Consider the following 20,860-nt stretch of genomic DNA (forward strand, 5'->3'; position numbering starts at 1 on the left):
TTGTAGTGGTCTAGGATATACAACATCCAGAGCAAGCTCTTGAACTCACAACTCTTAGAGTCAAATCCTGCTCTTAAATATGTACATATGAATCCATTGAAGTGGATATGAGAACATCCATAAACAGAATTTAGCACACAGAATTTGTTCCTTCATCTGCATTTATCAGCTGAAGTATGGAAAAACTCCCTAATTAAGAACTAGTGCAAAATTCTCTGAAACTCGTCTCATTCACCTGTGAATTATCCTTCCTCAAAATCAAGGCTTGCTAGTGGTTACACTTTCTGCTGGGAATTTATTTCAGAGAATGTGATGCACCAGTAGTAGGTTATTGACCATTACCTTACACTGTAAATCTCAAAAGATCTGGAGGGTTAGTTTGGGTAAACATTTAAAAGACTGAATTAGCCCAGCCTTTTAGACCTGTAAAATAGATAAATTAAACTTTCCCACTAGAATTCCAGCTCTCCACACAGCCAGTTGGGCCAGAAGAACCTTTCTTGCTTTATTTTGGCACTTTCACTTGCAGCCCCAGATGAAACCTGGAACAGCAGAACCATGTGACAATGCAAAATGACTAGAGACAGTCCCAAGCCACGATATCTGAATCAGGGACCAAACTTTCCCAATATTTGGACCCAGGATTTGGTTTGGAGTTTGACTTTATAGAAAAGTTATACAGAAGTTGTCTAAAGCTTTTCTTCCTGATCACTAATTTCATTTTCTTCATCTCTAAAGATGCTCATAACCTCGTATCTTTGTGGGTGAGGCTTTAGGGATACACTAACAAAAGGAATAGGAGTACTTGTGGCACCTTAGAGCCTAATAAATTTATTGTAGCATAAGCTTTCGTGGGCTGCAGCTCACTAACAAAAGGGTATTCTCACGTTGGTAGAAATAACATTGCTCCTACTGAGTGACTTACTCCTGTGGTATCTGCCATTAGCATGTCTAGTGTTGTCTTCATGCCTAGTGCTTTAAAGTTTGAAATAGTTCTCACAGCGCTGGCATGCCTGAAGCTGGGGAAAGGAATAGAGGTGGGGAACTACCCAGGAGACTGCTTATTCAGGAGGTTGAACTGAGGTTTCCGAACTAGTCAAAGCATGTGTAGTCTGCACAGACAAGAAAGACAAGTATAATGTCCCATTGCCCAACTCATTTAACTATGAACCCTGATGCAGAACACTGGCCCATTTAATTCCTGTACAGAGATACAGTGCATCATTGTTTGTTTATTGCTGGAGGTCTGTTGATATCATGGTTTGCCGATTTCTAACACAAGATGATGCCAAGATTCTTAGGACCTAATCTGACCCAATTTACACCCATCTGGTGTGAATGCAGCACAGAGGACTTTATTCAGCTACTCTTGATTTACGTTGATGTAACTTAGATCAGAGTCAGGCATGTAGATGGGGTCCAGCTCCAAAGTTTGGGGCAGGAGCCTAGGTTTTGGTCAGTCCCTAGCCGCGTAGAGAGAGATAACGATCTCTATATGAACTTCCCCAAGTTCAGGTTCAGGGTTTTGTTCTGGGCCCTGTTTTGAAATGATGTTCAAATCTAGTTCACTTTTTGTTGATGGGTTGGATGCTGTAGCTGCTTCTCTGCAGACGGAAGCAGCCTCCGTTGCTGCCTAGTGGAAGTGGAAGTGGCACATCCTCGTGCCCTGCTTGTTTGAATAGACATTCTCTGCAAGAAATTGCTTGCTCTTTCTACCAGCCGGGGAAGGGGTTAATATCCTGTGGGCAGAGATCCGGTACAGAGTGCCCATTGCACTTGCATGCATACCAAAGCAGTAACTTGCAGGAATGCTGCACAGCAGAACGTTAACATCTTGGGTTTATTTCAGTACTCTGTGTGTGTACAGTGTGTTCCTCTGTAAGGAAATTAACAATGCAAAATGTCAGATAAATAAGCAGTGTTATTTGATTGGCATGGATGGTAATGGAAGGTATCCCTGACCCTGATCCCATCATTTATGTGAGCATAATACATGGCAAGGGGCCAGGTCAGTTAACTGGGTGGAGCAGTTACATTTGTAGCCTTTCCCCCGAGGTAGGGCTCGAATCTCCTCCCTGGTGCTTGCTACCTGCAGGGGCTGCTCCCTTCTCTTCGCGGGGGTTGGGTCCTGGGTGCAATTGTTTTTGTGACGCCTGGTGCCTCCACCCAATGTGATTCCTCACTGTGCTCAAGTCACAATATTGCTCCAACTGCTGGCAAGGAGTATAAAACACAGCACACTGGAAACAGTAAAGTACCTGAACACAAACCCAGCAAAGAAATGACACCCCCCCCAAAATAACAACATAACAAAAAGGGAGTTTATTGGGAGCAGGAAGATGGGATCCGGGGAAGGAAAAGGTTAGAGTTAACTAATAATACTGAACATCAACACATTTCCCATTTCCCAACACTCCCATCTCTTCCCAACCCCCAGCTCCCTCCCTAGCACCGCTCCAGGCGGATGGTACCCAGAGGCTGAATCTGGAGACAAGTGCTGCAGTGCTGTGAATGTTGGCTGGCTTAAACAAAAAAAAAAAAAGGGGGTCCTCTAACAGTGTCTTCGCCTAGGTGGGACAGAGTCCTCTCCTGGCTTCCTGGTCTTCAGTCCTGTGGGGGGTCTCACCTGGCTCTTAGTAGCCAGTGCCGGCTTGGATCTCTGACAATCTGGATGGTGGTCGCTGCAGAGTTGTCACTGCCTGGTCCTTGCAACTTTCCTGCTGCAGTTCAAAGACCCCTTTGTGGCACAGGGGAGAGGGGAGTTAACCTGAGGCTCCTTGTGCTGTTCGGCTTCTCTCAGATTCAAGACCCAATGCTAAAACTAAACCTAGTGTCTGTGTCTCTGAGTCAGGCTGCATCCTTTCATTGAGGGCTGAGCAGCCCTGGCTCATCATTTACCCAACAAAGAGCTCAGCAGGAGTTTCTAATTCCTCTCTCCCTGCCCCTGTCTCCAATCATGTTGGGAAATGGTGTCAGAGCACTCCGGCAGTCATTATTGTCATAGTCCAGAGGGTAGGACCCCCTTTGTGGCTCAGTCCAGCATTCTAGGAGCTGGCAAAATCCAAAAGTGGGTTACACTTGTGTAATCAAAACAGTCAGGCAGGTGTGATATGTCCCCTATTTAAATTAATAATTCTATTAGCTAGCATTAAGCGAAACCTTCTCATGTTCAAAGCCCGTTCGCTTATAAGCCAACCCGCCAAGATGGTTAGGTCAAAGTAGCAAAAACTATACGACCATTTCATAAGCCGACCCTATATTTCAGGAGTTGGCAAACTTTGGCTCCTGGCCCATTGGGGTAAGCCGCTGGCAAGTCGGGATGTTTTGTTTACTTGGAGTGTCTGCAGGCATGGAGCCCCTCAGTTCCCTGTGGTCGTGGTTTGCCGTTCCCAGCCAATGGGAGCTGCGGGAAGTGGGAGTTGCGGGAAGTGGCAGTTCCCGCAGCTCCCATTGGCTGGGAATGACGAACCACGGCCACAGGGAGCTGAGGGGCTCCACGCCTGCAGACGCTCCAGGTAAACAAAACCACAATGTATTAGATATTCAATTCAGTGATTCCATAGAGTTTAAAATCATCAAATTTTGGTGTAGACTCGTTTATAAGCCGACTGCCGCTCTTTGATGCATCACTTTTTTACCAAAAATATTCGGCTTATGAACGAGTATATATGGTAATTAATCCTCCAAAAAAACCCTTTGAGTGAGGGGTTGTTCTTCCCTTTTCATAGGTGGGATAACTTTCAACTGAGTCCTTATGGGAAGGGTGGGCTCAATTGTTCTGGATATGATGGTCCCATCTTAATCCTCAGAAGAGATGTAACTTGAGCACAAATGTCTCCATATGCTCTGCCAATTTACCTCTATCATGAGCCAGAGAAACCACTTCTAGAGCCAGCTGATAGCTCAGTCTCTGTGAGTTACACAATTCTTAGTTCCTCTGCCAAAAAGGAAGCCAGCTAGCGTTATTGATGGTGCTTTCATGTGGATATCGGTCTACTAGAAACTGTACTCAAGTCACCACATCATTTAGCTGTAGGACGGAAAGGACTTTTCACCACTACTGTCCCAGGCCAAGGCTAGATCAGTGACCTCTGGCTGTATTCCAGTGGAAAGCTAAGTAAAGAATGCATGCGCAGGATCGTTTCCCCTGAACTTTAAGGTCATATGAAAAACTTTAAAAAGTGGAAAGTAGAGAGCCATGCAAACTGCAGTCCCCACAGGGGAGCTTATCTGATTTCTCCTGCCGAGCTGTGTTCTAGAATGAGGAGGGGTTACAGTGAAACATACAAGGGGACATGTTGTACTGCTAACTGGCCAAACTGCTATTTCCCAGGGTTGCCTCTACAGTTTGTTACTACAAGGAGTGGGTTGGGAAATCCTTATTTGCTTTAAGATTTTGTATGTAGCTTGTTCCCTAGAATATTGTTCACTGGATGGTTGGTGTTTGTGTTGGTCTTTATATAACTCTGCATGAAACATGCCTATTTTTTGCTTTATCTCTGTTGAAACTCTATAGCTTCAGCTGTTCATCCGGTCAAAATGTTCAGAAGGGATTAGATAATAGGTGCTTCCATTTTTGGGGTTTCCAACTTGAGGCATCTTAAAGAGGGCCTGATTTTCAAAGGTTGGGAGCTTTCTGAAAATCAGCCATCTCAGGTTGGGCATCCAAAAATGGAGGTATGTGAAGTGACGAGTGAAAATATTGGCCTCCAGGTTTCCTCCCAAGCCCTAAGTAGTGGTGGAACTTCACTTCGATGCATTTCCAGCTTGATCGGTGCAAATGAATCCCAAATCTAAGCAGCTTAAGTTGTGTGTAGGTGTACGTATGTTAATCTGTGTGTGTGTGTGTGTGTGTGTTTCATTATCCATTTGAACTCATTGGGGTGCACATTGTCATTGTTTGTCGCTTGGCTGTCTCCTAGTATTTTAGGCCCAAGTTCGGGCTGCTTCTGAGTGCTGTCAAATCCCATGTGCTTCACTGAAGGCACTCAGGACCTTGCAGCAGTTGCACATGGCTGTGCTGGATTGGACCCATCTTGGGGAAGCCCAGTTGTGCTCTGTTTCACTCAGTCCTACAGTTGCTCTTTGACACATGCTTGAGTGCTGACTTCCTTTTTCTTCTCTCTTCTTTCAACAGTTGCGGCTTTGATCACTTCTGAGCTCCTTCCGGTGTCCGGACTATTGGGACTTTAAATTTTACAGACAGTTACCATTCAGTTCCTGGGGTTTCCCCACTTTTCTCCTCATCACCTTCCCCTTCCCCCTTTCCCTCTTATAAAACTCCAGTGCATTGTGAGATTGCCATGGAGGCAAGGGAGACCCTAGGCAGCTCCCGGCAAAGGGGAGGTGAGGCGGATTTCCTGCCGGCCACAGTTTCCTCTGCGAAGCCTCCACCTGCTTCTAGTTGCACGGGGGAGACCATGTTGCCTGCTTCAGGCTCCGGGAAAGGGATCCCGGTGAGCGGAGAACGACTGGAGCCAGAAGAAGAGGATGAATTGGGTTCTGGGAGAGATGTGGATTCCACTTCCAATGCGGACAGCGAGAAATGGGTGGCAGGAGATGGCCTGGAGGAGCAGGAGTTTTCAATCAAGGAAGCTAACTTTACAGAGGGGAGCCTGAAGCTGAAAATCCAGACCACTAAGAGAGCAAAGAAGCCCCCTAAAAACCTGGAGAACTATATCTGCCCACCTGAGATCAAAATCACCATCAAGCAGTCTGGCGAGCAGAAACTCTCCCGAGGTGGGAAAAATAGCAAAGCAGCTAAAGAGGAGGACAGAGGGCACTCCAAAAAGAAGGTAAGGATACCAGTTTTTTTCAAGTGGCCTCTTATTTATTTTTCCTCTTTATTAGCTCTTCACAGCTGATGAACGGAGCTGTTTCTCTCCTCTCCCTGGCCCCCTTTGCCTGTTTTTACACAAGACTGTGCTGCATGGATGAGTGACATAATCTGATCAGACACTCTGAACGACGAGGACCAAATTCTGCCCACAGGTGCATGCATGCAACTCCCACTAGGCCATGCCCCCAGCCTTCTTGGGAAGGTGTTGGGAGCCAGCTGCATGCCTCTGAGGGCAGAATTTGGCCCTGAGTATTGGACTCTGCTTTTGCAGACATAATAAGAACCAGCCCTGTTACCAAAACAGATCTGGAATACAGTGGGTTTTCCTGTTCCTGCTTGCTGTATGTGGAGACCATCTGCCTTGCTAGGAACTCTTGGGAGTGGGGCTAACCTGGGTGGCCTGCACCTCTGTGCTGTGGCTGATTGCCTGAGTCCATGCAGCCCGGAACCTGTTGTGTTTCTGAAGGTCACGGAAAGGCTAGACTAATCAGCTGAGAACAAAAGGTGTCCGGTGTGTGTGTGTGTGTGTGTGTGTGTGCGCACAGGAAATAACCTTCACCCAATTTGCCAAGCTCTGTTTGGTTAACACGGAGCTGATATAAACCAGGAACAATCCAGCATTCCCATGTACAATATGAAGATGATCTTGAATTGTCCTTTATAATAGCCAGTGCTGAGGAGGTCAAAATTCTGATCCTTCAAAGGCCTTTTCTGTTTTGTATGTAGCTGAGAATTAAGATTATTAATTAAATGACTGATAAATGATGTCCCCTATTTCTAACCGCTATGTGTCTGAGCACAACTGCTCAATCCCTTAGTTTTGTAAGCTTTTGATTGCATTGTCAAATACAGGTATGTGTGCAGAGAACAAACACGCTTGTACCTATAGACAGGGCTAATGGGTCCATTACGCTCGATTACAGCATTGTGCGGGCTGTAATCAGCATTACAGTTATGGTTCAGAAGATCCCTCCATTATTAGCCCCATTTTCTTCCTGGCGCTTATCATAGTCTTGAAATACCCTTTGGGCTGCGATTTCTTGTTCTTTATATTGGGTGGAAATGCATGATCCTGTGTTGGTTTAGCCAAAGTGAATCTTAAGGACTGTGAACTCACGAGGACTGAAAGCAAGGAGAATTTATCTCTGAATCCCAGTGAATAACATACTACACGTGGGGGGAATACGTTACTTTTAACTCAGTGAAGTGATTTCTTTGGACCATTTATCCACTATGATGTGGATTTCCAGATCTCTGGATATCCACTAACAAAAATAAATGCTTAGGCCCAGATACTAATAACCTTACTTGCACTGAGTAACAATCTACTCCACAAGCAGTCCTGTTGATTTCAATGGGAGTGTTTGTTGTGTGAACTAGAAACCAACATTAATAATGGTATCACAATCTGGCTGTTAATGATTGTGTGTCCAAACAAACTCATGTAGACTCACATGATTGTGGAACCATACTGATAAGAACGCACACTGACTATAGTGATGTATATGGATCAAGAAGAACTTCCAGGGTTTTATTGGAATTCAGGGCCAAATTAAAGGTACTAGCATTGTAGTGTGTTTAGCTGCCTGCATGGCAATCCAACTAAAGTGGTTATTGGTTGTTGTTTTTTTTTAAGTCAACAAACAATAGTTTTGGAAGTGCCATGCAAAACACCTACAGCACTGCAACTTTAAGGATGAGATTTGACTCATGCAAAGGTCAGGAGATTCAAAAATACGGATCTCAGCAGCTTTTTGCTAGTCTGTGGGCAGAGTATGAGACTTTGAAGTTCATGACACCAAACATTTCTGTAGCACATGCTTCCATGAGGGATCAGAGCCCCCTTGTGCTAGGCACTGAACACCCATATAACAAAAAGACTGTACACTCTTTGGAGCAGGGTAATCTAAATATATGGCAAGAGACAACAGGTGGATACAATCCACAGATGGGGAGCACAAGATAAGGGTGAGGTGATTATGATTAGCATAATAAATGGGGCTCACAGTTGACCAGCTGCCTAACTGTTGTCCAGTTGGAGTTTCCATGAAGAAGAAACGTGGAGAGGGATATAAAGGAGGACAATGCGGTAGCTTTGATGATTTTCACAGCCAAATGTCCCTGCCCCAGAAGAGCTAGCAGTCTGCAGGGCTTGATCTTGAAACCATGAAGCCAGTAGGATTGCTCACGTGAGTAAGTGCTGCTCACCATCCAGCTTGCAGAATCAGGCCCTAAATGAAGGCAAGTTGTAACAAGATGAAGACAGACCTTGCCGGGGTCAGGTAAGGAGAAGGGAGGTCACAGGGTGCAACGATGAAATCATGTGGTTGCTGAACGACTGATGTGCGCGTCATGAGGATTACACAGAATTTTTTTGTAAAGATACAGTTAATTTGAGGTTAGAAGGAAACTGCAAATTGAAATTTGACTTGAACCGGAGCTGAGTCTTTCTTGCCCCTCTGTGGGTTTTTCCCATGTAGAGGAGTATGCATCTCATATAGAGAGTCTTTGCACTGGCTTACAGAAGTACTGCCAGCTTTGTTTATGTGTGAGAAAGACACTGTACTATTTAAACCAGCCAGGGATCTGTGGTGCTTTAGTGGTATTTATTCCTACAGTTATACTGGCTTCATTTCTTGTTGCTTTAGCAAAAGCAAACTCAACAGATCACCAACTGGGGAGAACAGTAGCAATCAAGAACAATACAGTGAAGCCTGTGGGCCAGATTTTCTGCAGGCATAACTCCATTGGTCTCAGTGGAGATGTTGGCCCAGTATATTTTTTTCCTTGGGAGTGAGAGCAGTGACACTATTCCAGTTTACCACCCAGTTCCGTATTCAGGGCTACACACTACTTTGAACTCCCGGTGAGGCATGTTCCTGGATCAAGGGCTCTACGTAGCTAGGCTTGGTGGAATTCAATTTTATTTTTTTTTTTTATAAATTTGACTGATAATATCAATGTTTATTTTTCAGCATTTTTTTTTCCATTTTGATCTACTGAAATGTTCACAGTTGTGGGACATTATTTAACGCCGGCATTACAACACGTTCTGTACAGTTTGAGGCAGTACCCCACTAAGATCTCAAACAGCATTTGTTTTACTTCGCCTATCTGAGAATGTCGATTATTATCGATTATTATTTTTTTGTTGGTTTGTACGTGTACGGTGTAATTGACGTGTATCTATATCTACTGATAAAAATCAAACCCTTCTCAGGTTATCCATTGCCCTTAATGTGAATGACAGTGGTGTAAATGGCTGTTTTACACCTAGAGGACTAGTGTTCAAATTTATTTTTCCCCCCAAGGAGGAGCTAACTCTATTAGGACTTGAAAAATCACTTAGGTTTGTTGCATAATAATTTAAACCACAGCTACAGTTAGTCCCCAGTGCTTACAAATACCTCTTCAGCATGCTTGCAGCAGTCTCAATACACATAGCACAGAGGGCAAGTAATGAAAACATGGAAGCAATTTAAGTAACAGCATGTGGGTACACAAAGGAGTGGTGATGCCAGTAATGTAAAAGAGCTGTGAACTGGGGCGATAGTGTTTATTCAGTGGCCACGTAGGGAGGGAGTTATGCCTATTTCTTAGCCCTATAGTGTTCTTCTGGGCTAATGCATCAGTTCTCAGACTGGTCCATGGACCACTGGTGCATGATGGAATGGGGTCAGTGGAGATCTGTCTGCTCACCAGGGGAGGGGGAGGAGTGCTCCAGTCTTTGTTTCCAGCAGCTACATTACATTAAAAGAAGCTAGACATATACTAACTACTTTCCTCCTGTTGCTTTTCCATGTGAACAATCACTGCAGTTGCCCGGGGATGTTATGAGAGTGGAGGGAATCCAGGAGACGATTTTATTGGGTGTGGTTCCCATTATGAAAAAGAATTCACAAATCCTTGGCCTAATGGTTTGAGACTTAGGCTGTAATCCAGGAATGTCTTGCTTTCGGTCCTAGCTCTGCCAAGTTTTTTGCCCTAGTTTCCCCCTCTGTGAAAGGAGGCTGATGGTAGTGGCTTGCCCATTTTGCCAGGCTCCTGTAAAGACGGATTCCATTTTGGTTAGTATTTGTACAGTAATTAGTAAAATTGCTCTGTAAATACTTGGTAGTATTTCAGTTGTTCTCTGCACTGGGTTGGACGGGGCTGAGCCATTGGTGTTTACAACACCCATTGTTCTGTATCTGCAGAGGACTTCCTAACTGTCACAGGTGGCTGAGGATGATCTCCCTTTAAAACGACTAGCCACCCCGTGACTGTCACAGACCGGGTGAAAGGGAGGTGGGTCTCAGCCCACTTGTGACTCAAAGGTATATTCTGAGTAAGAAAACACAACATAAGCCACAACTCCGCTACCTTGCAAGCGACGAATTTGCCACACATGCCGTCACTTCCACACCTGCAGAGGGGCCATTGCAAGTGTGCATCTTTTAGTCGATCCTAGCGCATTTCCCTTTGGAAGTGGGCAAACAAGCTGTCAGCTTTGATGGGCACTAAAAGCATGGCACCACATGCTAAGAAACAATCCATCAACATTCCAGGCCTGTCTCACGGGGTTTAACAAGCCCCAGATGAGAAGTAGTTCTGTGGTTTTTTTTTTTTCTTCCTTCCTTTGCTACCCTCTGTATTTTCCTATTGCTGTAAACACTTGATTTTTGTTGTTGTTGTGTTACTTAGTGTGCCAAGCTTCCATTCGAGTTCCCATCATATGCATAATTCACTGCCTCAGGGTATGAAAACTCCTTTTTTTTTTTATGCTTAGGAAGGGTGACTCAAGTTATCAGTGAGATATAAGCAGTAGCGGTAACATTTTTCTTGTGTGCATTCATAGGAAGCTCTGCTCCTGGGATTCTCTCATATATACATCTTGATTTTAAATCAAGAGTGGCAGTCTTTATCAGGAAGTTCCTTTCAAGCGCCCCTTTCTCCTTAATTTCCATTCGTATGCTTTCCTTTCACTTTGTATACCCTCCACACAGGCACTTTCCCCTTGAATTCCTATGTGCTCCTGTCTCTCTTGTTCATATCCTTTTCCCTTTGGAGTAGCACGCACATCGTGAACATTTCCCCCTTGGCTTGCGGCCTGCACACTTCCCTTTCCCTGCAGGTTCTCATGAGCCTTCACAGTGGGCTTGTCTACATCAGAAAGTTGCAGCGCTGGTGAGGGAGTTACAGCGCTGCAACTTAGGAGGTGTACACATCTGCAGGGCACCACCAGCGCTGCAACTCCCTGTTTGCAGCGCTGGCCGTACTCCCGTTTTGTCTCGGGTGTAGAGGATCCAGCGCTGGTGATCCAGCGCTGGTAATCAAGTATAGTCACTTACCAGCGCTTTTCTTGACCTCCGTGGAATAAGCAGGTATCCCAGCATACCTGAGGAAGCCTCTGGTAATCAAGCTGGTCTCCTTCCCCGGCTTGCTCTCGCGTTCCCCGAACCCCGAGCAAGCAGGTCTCCTTCCTTGAGGTTTGCTGGGTGGTTCCGGGAACGCGAGAGCAAACCGGGAAAGGAGACCAGCTTCGCCGCGGTTTGCTCTCGCGTTCCGCGAACCACCCTGCAAACCGCAGGGAAGGAGAACTGCTTGTTCGGGGAACGCGAGAGCAAACCGCGGCGAAGCTGGTCTCCTTTCCCGGTTTGCTCTCGCGTTCCGCGAACCACCCTGCAAACCGCAGGGAAGGAGACCTGCTTGCTCGGGGGTTCGGCGAACGCGAGAGCAAACCGGGGAAGGAGACCAGCTTCGCCGCGGTTTGCTCTCGCGTTCCGCGAACCACCCTGCAAACCGCAGGGAAGGAGAGCTGCTTGCTCGGGGGTTCGGCGAACGCGAGAGCAAACCGCGGCGAAGCTGGTCTCCTTCCCCGGTTTGCTCTCGCGTTCGCCGAACCCCCGAGCAAGCAGGTCTCCTTCCCTGCGGTTTGCAGGGTGGTTCGCGGAACGCGAGAGCAAACCGCGGCGAAGCTGGTCTCCTTCCCCGGTTTGCTCTCGCCTTCCCCAAAACCCCTTGAAGCCGCCCAACAGCGCTGCAGTGTGGCCACATCTAACACCACTTGCAGCGCTGGTTGCTGTAAGTGTGGCCACTCTGCAGCGCTGGCCCTATACAGCTGTACTAATACAGCTGTAACAACCAGCGCTGCAAAATTTTAGATGTAGACATGGCCAGTATCTCTCTCTCTCCTGTCAAATTACTCCTGTGCTGTATTCCTTTCCCTTCTGATTTGCATGCAAGATCCTCAAATTGCTCACAGTTCATATTTGTTTCTCTTTGAGAAGGGCATATCATTTTGGGATCCCCTTGTGTGTATGATCATCTCCCTTTGGGATTTGAACTTGGATGTAGTTGGCATAAGCCCTTGTCTTTCAAGAAAGTTGTGATTTTTTTTTAAAGGTGCAGTTATATGAAGGACTTCTCCCCCTTCCTGTTGTTTTTTCCCCTTCTTTTTAATTTTTTTTCTGATGGACAGATGGTCACCTCCAGTTCCCTACCTTTAAAGAGCAAATGATTGGAGGAGGAGTGGGGGTGAGTGCATGAAAAGGATATTGATCCAAACCCCAAAATTAAGGGCAAATTTAAAGGGGCAGAGTCAAATAATTTGAACTCAAAGGCCTAATTCTCCACTGTCTTGTATTGTCATTTACATCAGTTCAAAGTGGGTCTGAAGTGCTAGCAGCACAGAATGGTAAGGCTAGCTTTTTCAGCTGCCCCCACAGGATGCTGGGCACAGCTAAGGAATCACGGCATGTAGGAGCCTACTATAGGCCCTTGATCTTGAGGATGGTTCTGCTCTGGGGACCAAGCCAGCATAGATCAGAGCAGCCTTGAGGTTGCTCTAAACTATACTGCCTACACCAGGTGTCATTTTGGCAGTGGGGGAGGACTAGGGTATAGGAAAGGTGGTGGTATAGGACCTATCCTTTATACCAGGGAATGGGAGAGGTGTGCTGCAGCAGCTGTGTTCCAGCAGAGCAACTAACATTAGGGGAATCTTCCACTGGCTGGATAAAATGAATTCTGGCAGCTTTGCACTGGGAGACCAGCACAACACTGCCCTAAGAGGCCTGCTTGGGCCTAAATATGGAGAATCAAGCCTCAAATATTTCTGAAATGTTTTTGTAAATTTAAATTATTTTTTTTCTGTCCTCCACAGTGTTGGAAACACCAATTAGAATACCTTGGGTTGGCGCGTGAAAATACAAAAAGTGAAATTATCTATAAACAAAATGAAAGCATGTGAGAAAGGAAGGATGATTTATGATGATGATTAAAATTCACTCATCCTGGCCCTTCCTTTGAGTTTTACCAGTGCTGCTGTTAGCAGGAAGTATTGTCTGCCTTAATCCATGTTATGGGTGTCTCTTGTGCAGGAGAAAAATGGGTCTCCCCCCTCCCACCACTTTCATGACTTGCATAGGCCAGCAGAGATCCATCCCTTATCGTCCAGGTAGCCTGCCAAAGGATGCTTGGCGTTTTTGCATGTGGTCAGTTACCTGGTGAAGGAATAAGTATCAGTATGATTTAGTTGGGGATTGGTCCTGCTTTGAGCAGGGGTTGGGCTAGATGATCTCCTGAGGTCTCTTCCAACCCTGATATTCTGTGATCACGGGGAGAGGGGAGAATGATACAGATTGCTAATGTAGGTGGTTTCTATTCACCAAAGCAAACTGCTGAATGAGAAGGACTGTGCTGTATTTGAATAACTTTAATGGCTATAGAGCCAGGATTTTCTCCACCCACTTCAACTCATCCATGTGGAGGCTGTTTTTCATTTAAATTACCCAGCAGCCTCCCTCTGAATGTTTTCAGCTGGTCTCTTTCCTTCTAGTTCCTTGTTGATTTGAAGCTCTGGGTCCTGGGCCTTTAAACACAAGCCTCGTCTGTTGAAAACATGACAATATCCGTCGTGCTGGCTTGTGTGTTTATTGGACGCCAACTGGCTTTGGTCAGGAAGTAATTGGAATCAATTCTGGGCAGCTGGGGGCAGAGTGGAGAGGAGCTCAGACCTGCTGCTCACAGATCCCTGATTCCTGGAACTGATTCGGCCATCAGGTTTTTCACTGCAGAATCATGGGAAAAGCCCTTGGTGAGGAGAGGGGGACAGGAGATGGACTTTTTTCAGGTCTCGTCTTGTAAAAGCTCAGCCATGTCAGGATATGCCGGCTGCATTTTGAAAGCACTGCTTCTACTTTCTCGGAGTCCTCCAGATCAGTGCAGCTATGCTAGATACTGGGCATGCACACCCCCTTCTCCTTCACACATTTTCACAGTCTCAACCCCCCTCCTCCTGCCTTCCCTCCAATTTACACACGTTCATTCAAACTCTCAGACACTTTGAGACAAATCTCCAGTGTCTCTTTCTCACATGCACAGCTGACCCTCAACTCCCTTCCATGGACACCTTCAGATGCACAGATTTACATTTACATAGCTCATACTTACATTTACCTCTCATTCTCACTTATATTTGCACACACAGACTCACTTCCGGCCCCTCCTACACTCACACTTGCCTTCGTATTCAGTCTCACACCCAGTCTCACTCAGGCCTGGTCTACACCTCAAACGTAGACTGACCCTAACTGGGGCTCAGGGATGTGAAAAATCACCCCCCTCTTTGCGAGAGATGTAGTTAAGCCAACCTAAGGCCTGGAAGAGACACAGCTAGGTTGATGGAAGAATTCTTCCACCTCTCGAGGGGCGAGTTTACTAAAGCAACGGAAACCCCCCTTGCACCACTGAAGCGCTTGTAGTGTAGACGTAGCCTCTCATGTACGTTAGTGCACAAACAGCCTCTTCTCCCTCACACTCAGACATTTGTGCACATTCAACGGTATAGTCAAGGAAACTGCTTGGGCTTTCTTGGTTCACGGAACATGCCCTGAGCCATAGAGAGTGATTGCTCCCGCAGACTTTTGTTTACTTCCCTTACATAAACGCCTATTTAGGAGTTGTCCCCTCAGCTTTACCTTCATTTAAGGAAAATACCTCTGACAAAAATACCGCTTCTGTAGTTATTTAAAAATAAATGTTTAGACTTTTTTCCCACTTTGGATGCTTAAAAGGCAACAGTTTGATAAGTGGCCCTCAAATACAGGCTGAATTTACTGTGTTTTCCTGCCTTCCTTAACACAATCCCTAGACTACAGAGTCTGACTCTGTGTGGGAAACGTTATCTTTAGCTTATATTGGCACTGAAACCTTCTGCATACGTTCAGTTAATAGGAGGTAGCCGGGGTGAGTGGGAATCTGACGGGACCCGCCTGGAAACAAAAAGCATTGTTATTTGTGTTAGGGCAGTGCCTAAAGGGTATGTCGACACAGCGTTTTGGAAGCCACGGCAGACTCGGGCCAGTAGGACTCACTCTAGGGCGCCAAAGACAGCTGTGTGGACAGTGCTTTGAAGGGCTCAGTGTCTGAAGCCCACCTCTTCCCTAGGCATCAGAGCCCAAGCTCCAGCCCGAGCCGTAATGTCTACACGGCTGTTTTTAGCGTGGTAGTGCAAACCCTGCTAGCCCAACTCTGTTGAGCCAGGCAGGGAGGCTTGCAGCCACAAGCTGTGTACATGTTCCCTAAAGGCCCCAACTAATATTGGGACTCGATGTGCTAGGCCCTGTGCAACCATAGAGTAAGAAACAGCTCCTACCCTACCCTGCCAAGCGTACTGCCTAACTAGATAAAAAAAAGTGGAAGAAAGGAAATAGTGTTACCCTCATTGTACAGAAGGGGAAATTGAGGCATGATCAATTTAAGTGACTTTACCAAGGTCATGCAAGAAACCTGTGACAGAGCTGGGGGTTGAACTTAACCCTCCTCCACCCTAGCCCAATTCCTTAACCACAGGATCATCCGTCTTTGAGAACATGCTACCTTTATGTATTTGCCACCGATTGGTAAGTAGGAGATCAGGCGTGTGCAAGGGAGAGGAGGAGCAAGCTGGGTAAAACAGCTTTTTGGCTTTCCTCTGAACTCCTTTGCTCTTGTGGGTGTCCTAGTCAGGCATTCAGTGCTTCTTTTATAGTTTGAATTCTTCTGCACCCCCCTCCCCCCCAGCGGTATTTAAGGAAAAAAAGAGATTTAAAAATACTTCTTGGTTGAGATCTTGTCTTGTGAGCTTTAGCCTGGAGCAAGTTTTTATGGCTGGGTGTTACAAGCCCTCTGAAAACAGAAGTTTATTATGGGAGCGCAGACAGGCCTGCAACTCCAACAGCATTCCTGGGCCCCTCCACAGCCAGAGTCTTTTGTCTTTTATGAATGCAGCCTGTGGCCGTTGTGAGCGATATAGCAAGTCTATAATTTCCTGACATAATGACAAATCCAGGTCATATGGGAAAGTTACAGGTAAGAAATGTGATGAGGGAGGGGAGGAAATGCATAATAAAATCCATATCCAGCATTTTAGTAGTGACTAGTGATTTGGGGTGCTTCAATTTTGGAGTACCCAATTTGAGACCCCCCTTAAAGAGCCCCGATTTTTAGGAGGTGGATACACAATCTTTCTGAAAACCAGTCCTCTTTAAAGATACTGCACATTGGCCACCCCAAATCGCTAGTTTCTTTTGGAAACCTTGGCTGTGCATATCAGTCTGTTGCTTAAAAAATAGGCTGTAGCTCAAAGAGGACTGATGAGGTTGATTCAGAAATGATGGGGTGAGGTTGCTGCATGCTGCAGGTCAGACTTGGTGATCAGAATGGTCCCGTCTGGCCTTAAATCTTTGAGATTATTATTAATAGCAAATAAGAAATACGCATTCTCATCCTCTTCTTAGACTCTTCAGTCATCGCGGGTGGTTCCTTGAGATGTTTAAGAGCTTTATTCTCCCACTGCCCTAGCTTTTTATCGTTGACGTGCCACTGATTTCAGCTGAGGGGGAAAGAAATCTTCAAACATGTAAAAAGTTGTTATAAAGAGGATGGTGCTCAATTGTTCATCATGTACATGTTGATAAATTGGAGAGGGATAAGAGAAGAGCCACAAGAATGATTAAAGGATTAGAAAACCATTATGGTGATAGACTCAAAGAGATCAACCTATTTAGCTTAACAAAGGGAAGTTAAGGGGTGACTTGATTTCAACCTATAAGTATCTACATGGACAACAAATACTTAATAACGGGCTCTTCAATCTAGAAGACAAAGGTATAACATGATCCAAAGGCTGGAAGTTGAAGCTAGACAAATTTAGATTGGAAATAAAGTGTAAATTGTTAATGTAACTAATCATTGGAACAAAGCTTGTGTTGGATTCTCCATCACGAACAATTTTTAAATAAAAATTGGCAGTTTTTTTCTAGAAGATCTGCTCTAGGAATTATTTTGGGGAAGTTCTATGGCCTGTGTTATACAGGAGGTCAGACTAGATGATCACAATGGTCCCTTCTGGCCTTGGAATCTATAAATGCTCACCAAGGGTAGGAGAAGTAATTGGCTTTGTTTGCAGCAGGGTATATTTAGAGTAAATATTAGAGTTTCCCTAACTGTAAGGATAGTTAAGCACTGGAACAGGTTACCTTGGGAGCTTGTGGAAACCCTGTTCTGGAAGGATTAGACAAACACCTGTCAAGTATGGCCTAAATATACTTAATCCTGCCTCAGCATGGAGTGAGGGGTGGACTAGATGATTCTGTGACTCACTCCTGATCCACACCGTTGAAAAGATGAGTAACATGCTTTAGGGAGCTGGCATGTAATATTCACTCGCCCAGTGATATCTGGTTGAATGTGGTGCTAGGGTGGCAATGTCAAAGGAAGTGGCCTATCTGCTCTTGTTGACTACTCTGTTTTCTCTCAGGAGGTTCAGGTCTGAGCAGTGGAGCATGGAATACGACACCACGAATCAGACCATTGGTCCACTTCATGTTGGTTCCCACCTCCCACCATCAGCTGGTACCTGAAGCTTCAGGAAAAGACAACACTCCTGTAATGCAATTAGCTAGTTGTCCAGGGCAGTATACAGAGGGAAATTGCTTCTTTGGTCCTTCAAGGTAGAATCTACCTGGATAGGCAGCTTATTAAATGGCTTTTCTCTCAGTAAATTTGATATCACTGTATATGACAAAATAGTCCTTTTGTGCTGGGAGAGCATAATGGCTTCTCATTGGGGCTTGTATTGTCGGACTGACCTTATTTCCTGGTATGCTCTTTGTTGGAAGCTGCCTACTAGAGCTAAGCAAAACAGGGTCATGACGTTCCCTTGGGGAAAAGCTCTGAGTGACCTCTGATCATCTCTTACCCTCGCATCCAGAAATCCTCCTGCCTCCAGCTGGAAGGACTTTCCCTGTGGTGGGTCTCTTGATCCAAACAGGTTGCAGAGCATAGATTACCAGAAGCTTTTCCCAGATGAGACAATTATTGTGAGGCTACAACAAACACCAGCCAAAGAAGGGAGACATTTTACTTAGCACCACAGTCAAAGAAGTTAGTTGAAAATAACTGATGAGTTAATCTTGCCCCTGTCCTTCCATTGCTGGAGATTTATATGGTAATCTGTATGGGAGAATCTATATAGTTGAGTACAGTTTTAAATAATTCTCTCAACAGGGCTTCCATCACTCTCCTTGGGAGACTATTCTACTGTAATAGATTTAATCTTTAGAAAGAACCTCCCCTTCTTCTTCTGTTCCCTCGGTTATTCAGCCTCATTTTTCTTCCTATCTTAATTTCATCCAACTATTTCTAATTGTATTCCCTTGTGCCTGGCTTGATTTTAAAAAAAGGGGTTCCAATCTGTGGAGCTGGAGAACAATGGGAATTGGTGACAGCATGATGCAAGGGACCTGAGTTCAGGTGATCAGCTCCTAGGACTGGCAAGAATGGCTATTAGCTCCCAACATGCACCCACTGAAATCAAGGGGAGTTTTGGCATTGACTTCAGTCGGAGGGGCCTCAGCATGTTCTACATCTGTCCTATGGGAGGGGAGCACCTCGTATTGCTGCTCTGTGTGCCTTCCCGGGTTGATTCACGGAATGTTATTAATCTGGATGGATCCATTTCTCTTCCCTACTGGACTTGACAGGGATCAGTGTTCACTGACTCCAGTAATTATTGTCACACGGGAGGCATAGATGGCTGCAGCACGAAGTCTTTGGGCCTAATCACAGTAACATAGAGATCAATGGGCATTTTGCCATTGACTTTAATTGGAGGAGCCTCAGTTTCTCAGAAAGGATGTAAAAGCTGGGAGTGGGGATGGGGAAGGTCAGAGGCTTAGACTGAGGGGTTTGGATGCTGGAGTGTGAATCCCAACAACTCACCCTTAGTGGCTCTAAAGCTCTGCACTACCTGGGTTTCTCTACGGCAATTCACTTGCTAATGTGTATTTGCAGCCAGCGTAAAAGCTGTCGATTCACCTTGTTTCAGTTTACAAAATGACTCATCCGGAATCAAAAGAAAAAGATGAATCTTTTTGTGTCAGCAAAAACCCCATGAAAGTGGAGTGGATGCTGATTAATTTCCAAATTGTGGCAGTGCAAAAAAGAAAAAAATAATAAAAAAGCATTCCCTGCAATGCTGTCGATTCAGCTGGAGAATTTCTTTACCTCTCCCTGCTAAAACATTATGGTGTAGGATTGTGATGAGCTGCTAAACAAATGAGAGGGAAATGCTGCCTAGCTACCTAGCTATCTCTCCTTTCTCCTGTTCTGTTTTAAGAAAGCCCAAGATGTTATCATGGTAAACAGCAGCTGCACGTTAGATGTACCAGGCAACACAGTGCATCTTGTCCACATGGTTTCATAACTCTTTGTGAAATCCCCAGGTCAGAGGCCATTCCACTGTGCCCATCTTCATCACATCTCACTGATCTGTATCCTGGCAGGGTGTTTTTTTTTTTTTCCCTTTCTTTCTCCATGTATGGAATGAACCATCTGCTGCGTTGGCTTTCAGAAGAATTTTGAAAAATACCAATTTCCCTTTGTTCCCAAAGAAAAACTAAAATCAAGCCTGTATTTGCAGGGGTTTCAGAAGGGCTCGTATTGTGTTTCCTACTCCCCAAGGAAAGGTTGTCTTCTTTCTTCTTTTCTCTTTGATTCGATTCCCTGCCACTGTGTGAGTGAGTCTGAAGGTGCAGCTGCTGCTGTCAGCTGGGGAAGGGAGTCCTCTTGTTTGAAACCCGTGTGTTAATCCCTGGGTAGAAAAAGTAGAAAAGTAATCCCTCTCCACATACTCCCCCTTACCTCCATTCCACTCTTCTGAAGCCCTATTGGCTGATGAAAGTCCTCGCTGTGTTATTTTGGGTACTGACACATTTTAGGCACTATGTCTTCTAAGAACAATGAGCATCTCTGACCAAATAGCTGATAGCAGTTCACACCCATTATATACAGTACAGTTTGCCTCACAGAGTTAAATAATATAGTTACAATTATCTAAACTACAGGATGAAAAGAGCCAGGCTGCATGGGTCAGAAAAAGGATGATGCACTGTATAGTTATGGACTGTGAAATAGGATATGAAAATAGATAGATAGTGGATGAGGCAGAAAGATACAGGAAGGCCCTTTCAGAGGGTGGGAGCAGCAAGGGAGAAACAGCGCCAAAGCTTATGCCAAAAGGAATCTAGGGTTTGGATGGGCATGAGAAAGGAGTTAGAAAGACACAGGTGCCTGGAGTAGCCTGCAATACATCGATGGAAGGCTTTCAAAGCAAGGAAGGCAGTTTTGATATGGATCTTGAAGTGGACGAGGAGTGAGTGGAGTTCTTCTTTGTTCAGGTGAGAAGGCAGGCAGCTGCACTGTGCCCAGTCTGAAGATCCTGGAGCTCTGGGAAATTCACAGCATTGCTGGAGGCAGAGGGGTCCTTGTGTTGCATGGCGGAGGTGCTGATAGGCAGATCTGTGGGACTAAGGGCAGGTCTGCACGAAAACATTTAGGTCAACCCAGCTATGTCAATCAAAGGTGTGAAAAATCCACACCCCTGAGTGTCATCATTAAACCAACCTAACTCCTGGTGTAGAGAACACTCGGTCAACGGAAGAATTCTTCTGTCAACCTAGCTTCTGCCTCTTGGGGAGGTGGATTAACCACATTGAT

General features: G+C 45.4%; 1 protein-coding gene across 1 annotated transcript in view; it reads left to right on the top strand.

Moving 5' to 3' along the window:
• SETBP1 (SET binding protein 1) overlaps nucleotides 1-20,860 on the top strand; it is a 383,377-nt gene that overhangs the window by 68,191 nt on the left and 294,326 nt on the right. Inside the window, exon 2 of the mRNA XM_050943539.1 lies at nucleotides 5,138-5,795. Coding sequence (XP_050799496.1) covers nucleotides 5,304-5,795 — 492 coding nt within the window. The 5' untranslated portion in view covers nucleotides 5,138-5,303. The remainder of the gene's footprint in view (nucleotides 1-5,137; nucleotides 5,796-20,860) is intronic.

This window comes from Gopherus flavomarginatus, chromosome 3, assembly GCF_025201925.1.
Source record: "Gopherus flavomarginatus isolate rGopFla2 chromosome 3, rGopFla2.mat.asm, whole genome shotgun sequence".
NCBI classification, from domain to species: Eukaryota; Metazoa; Chordata; order Testudines; family Testudinidae; genus Gopherus; species Gopherus flavomarginatus.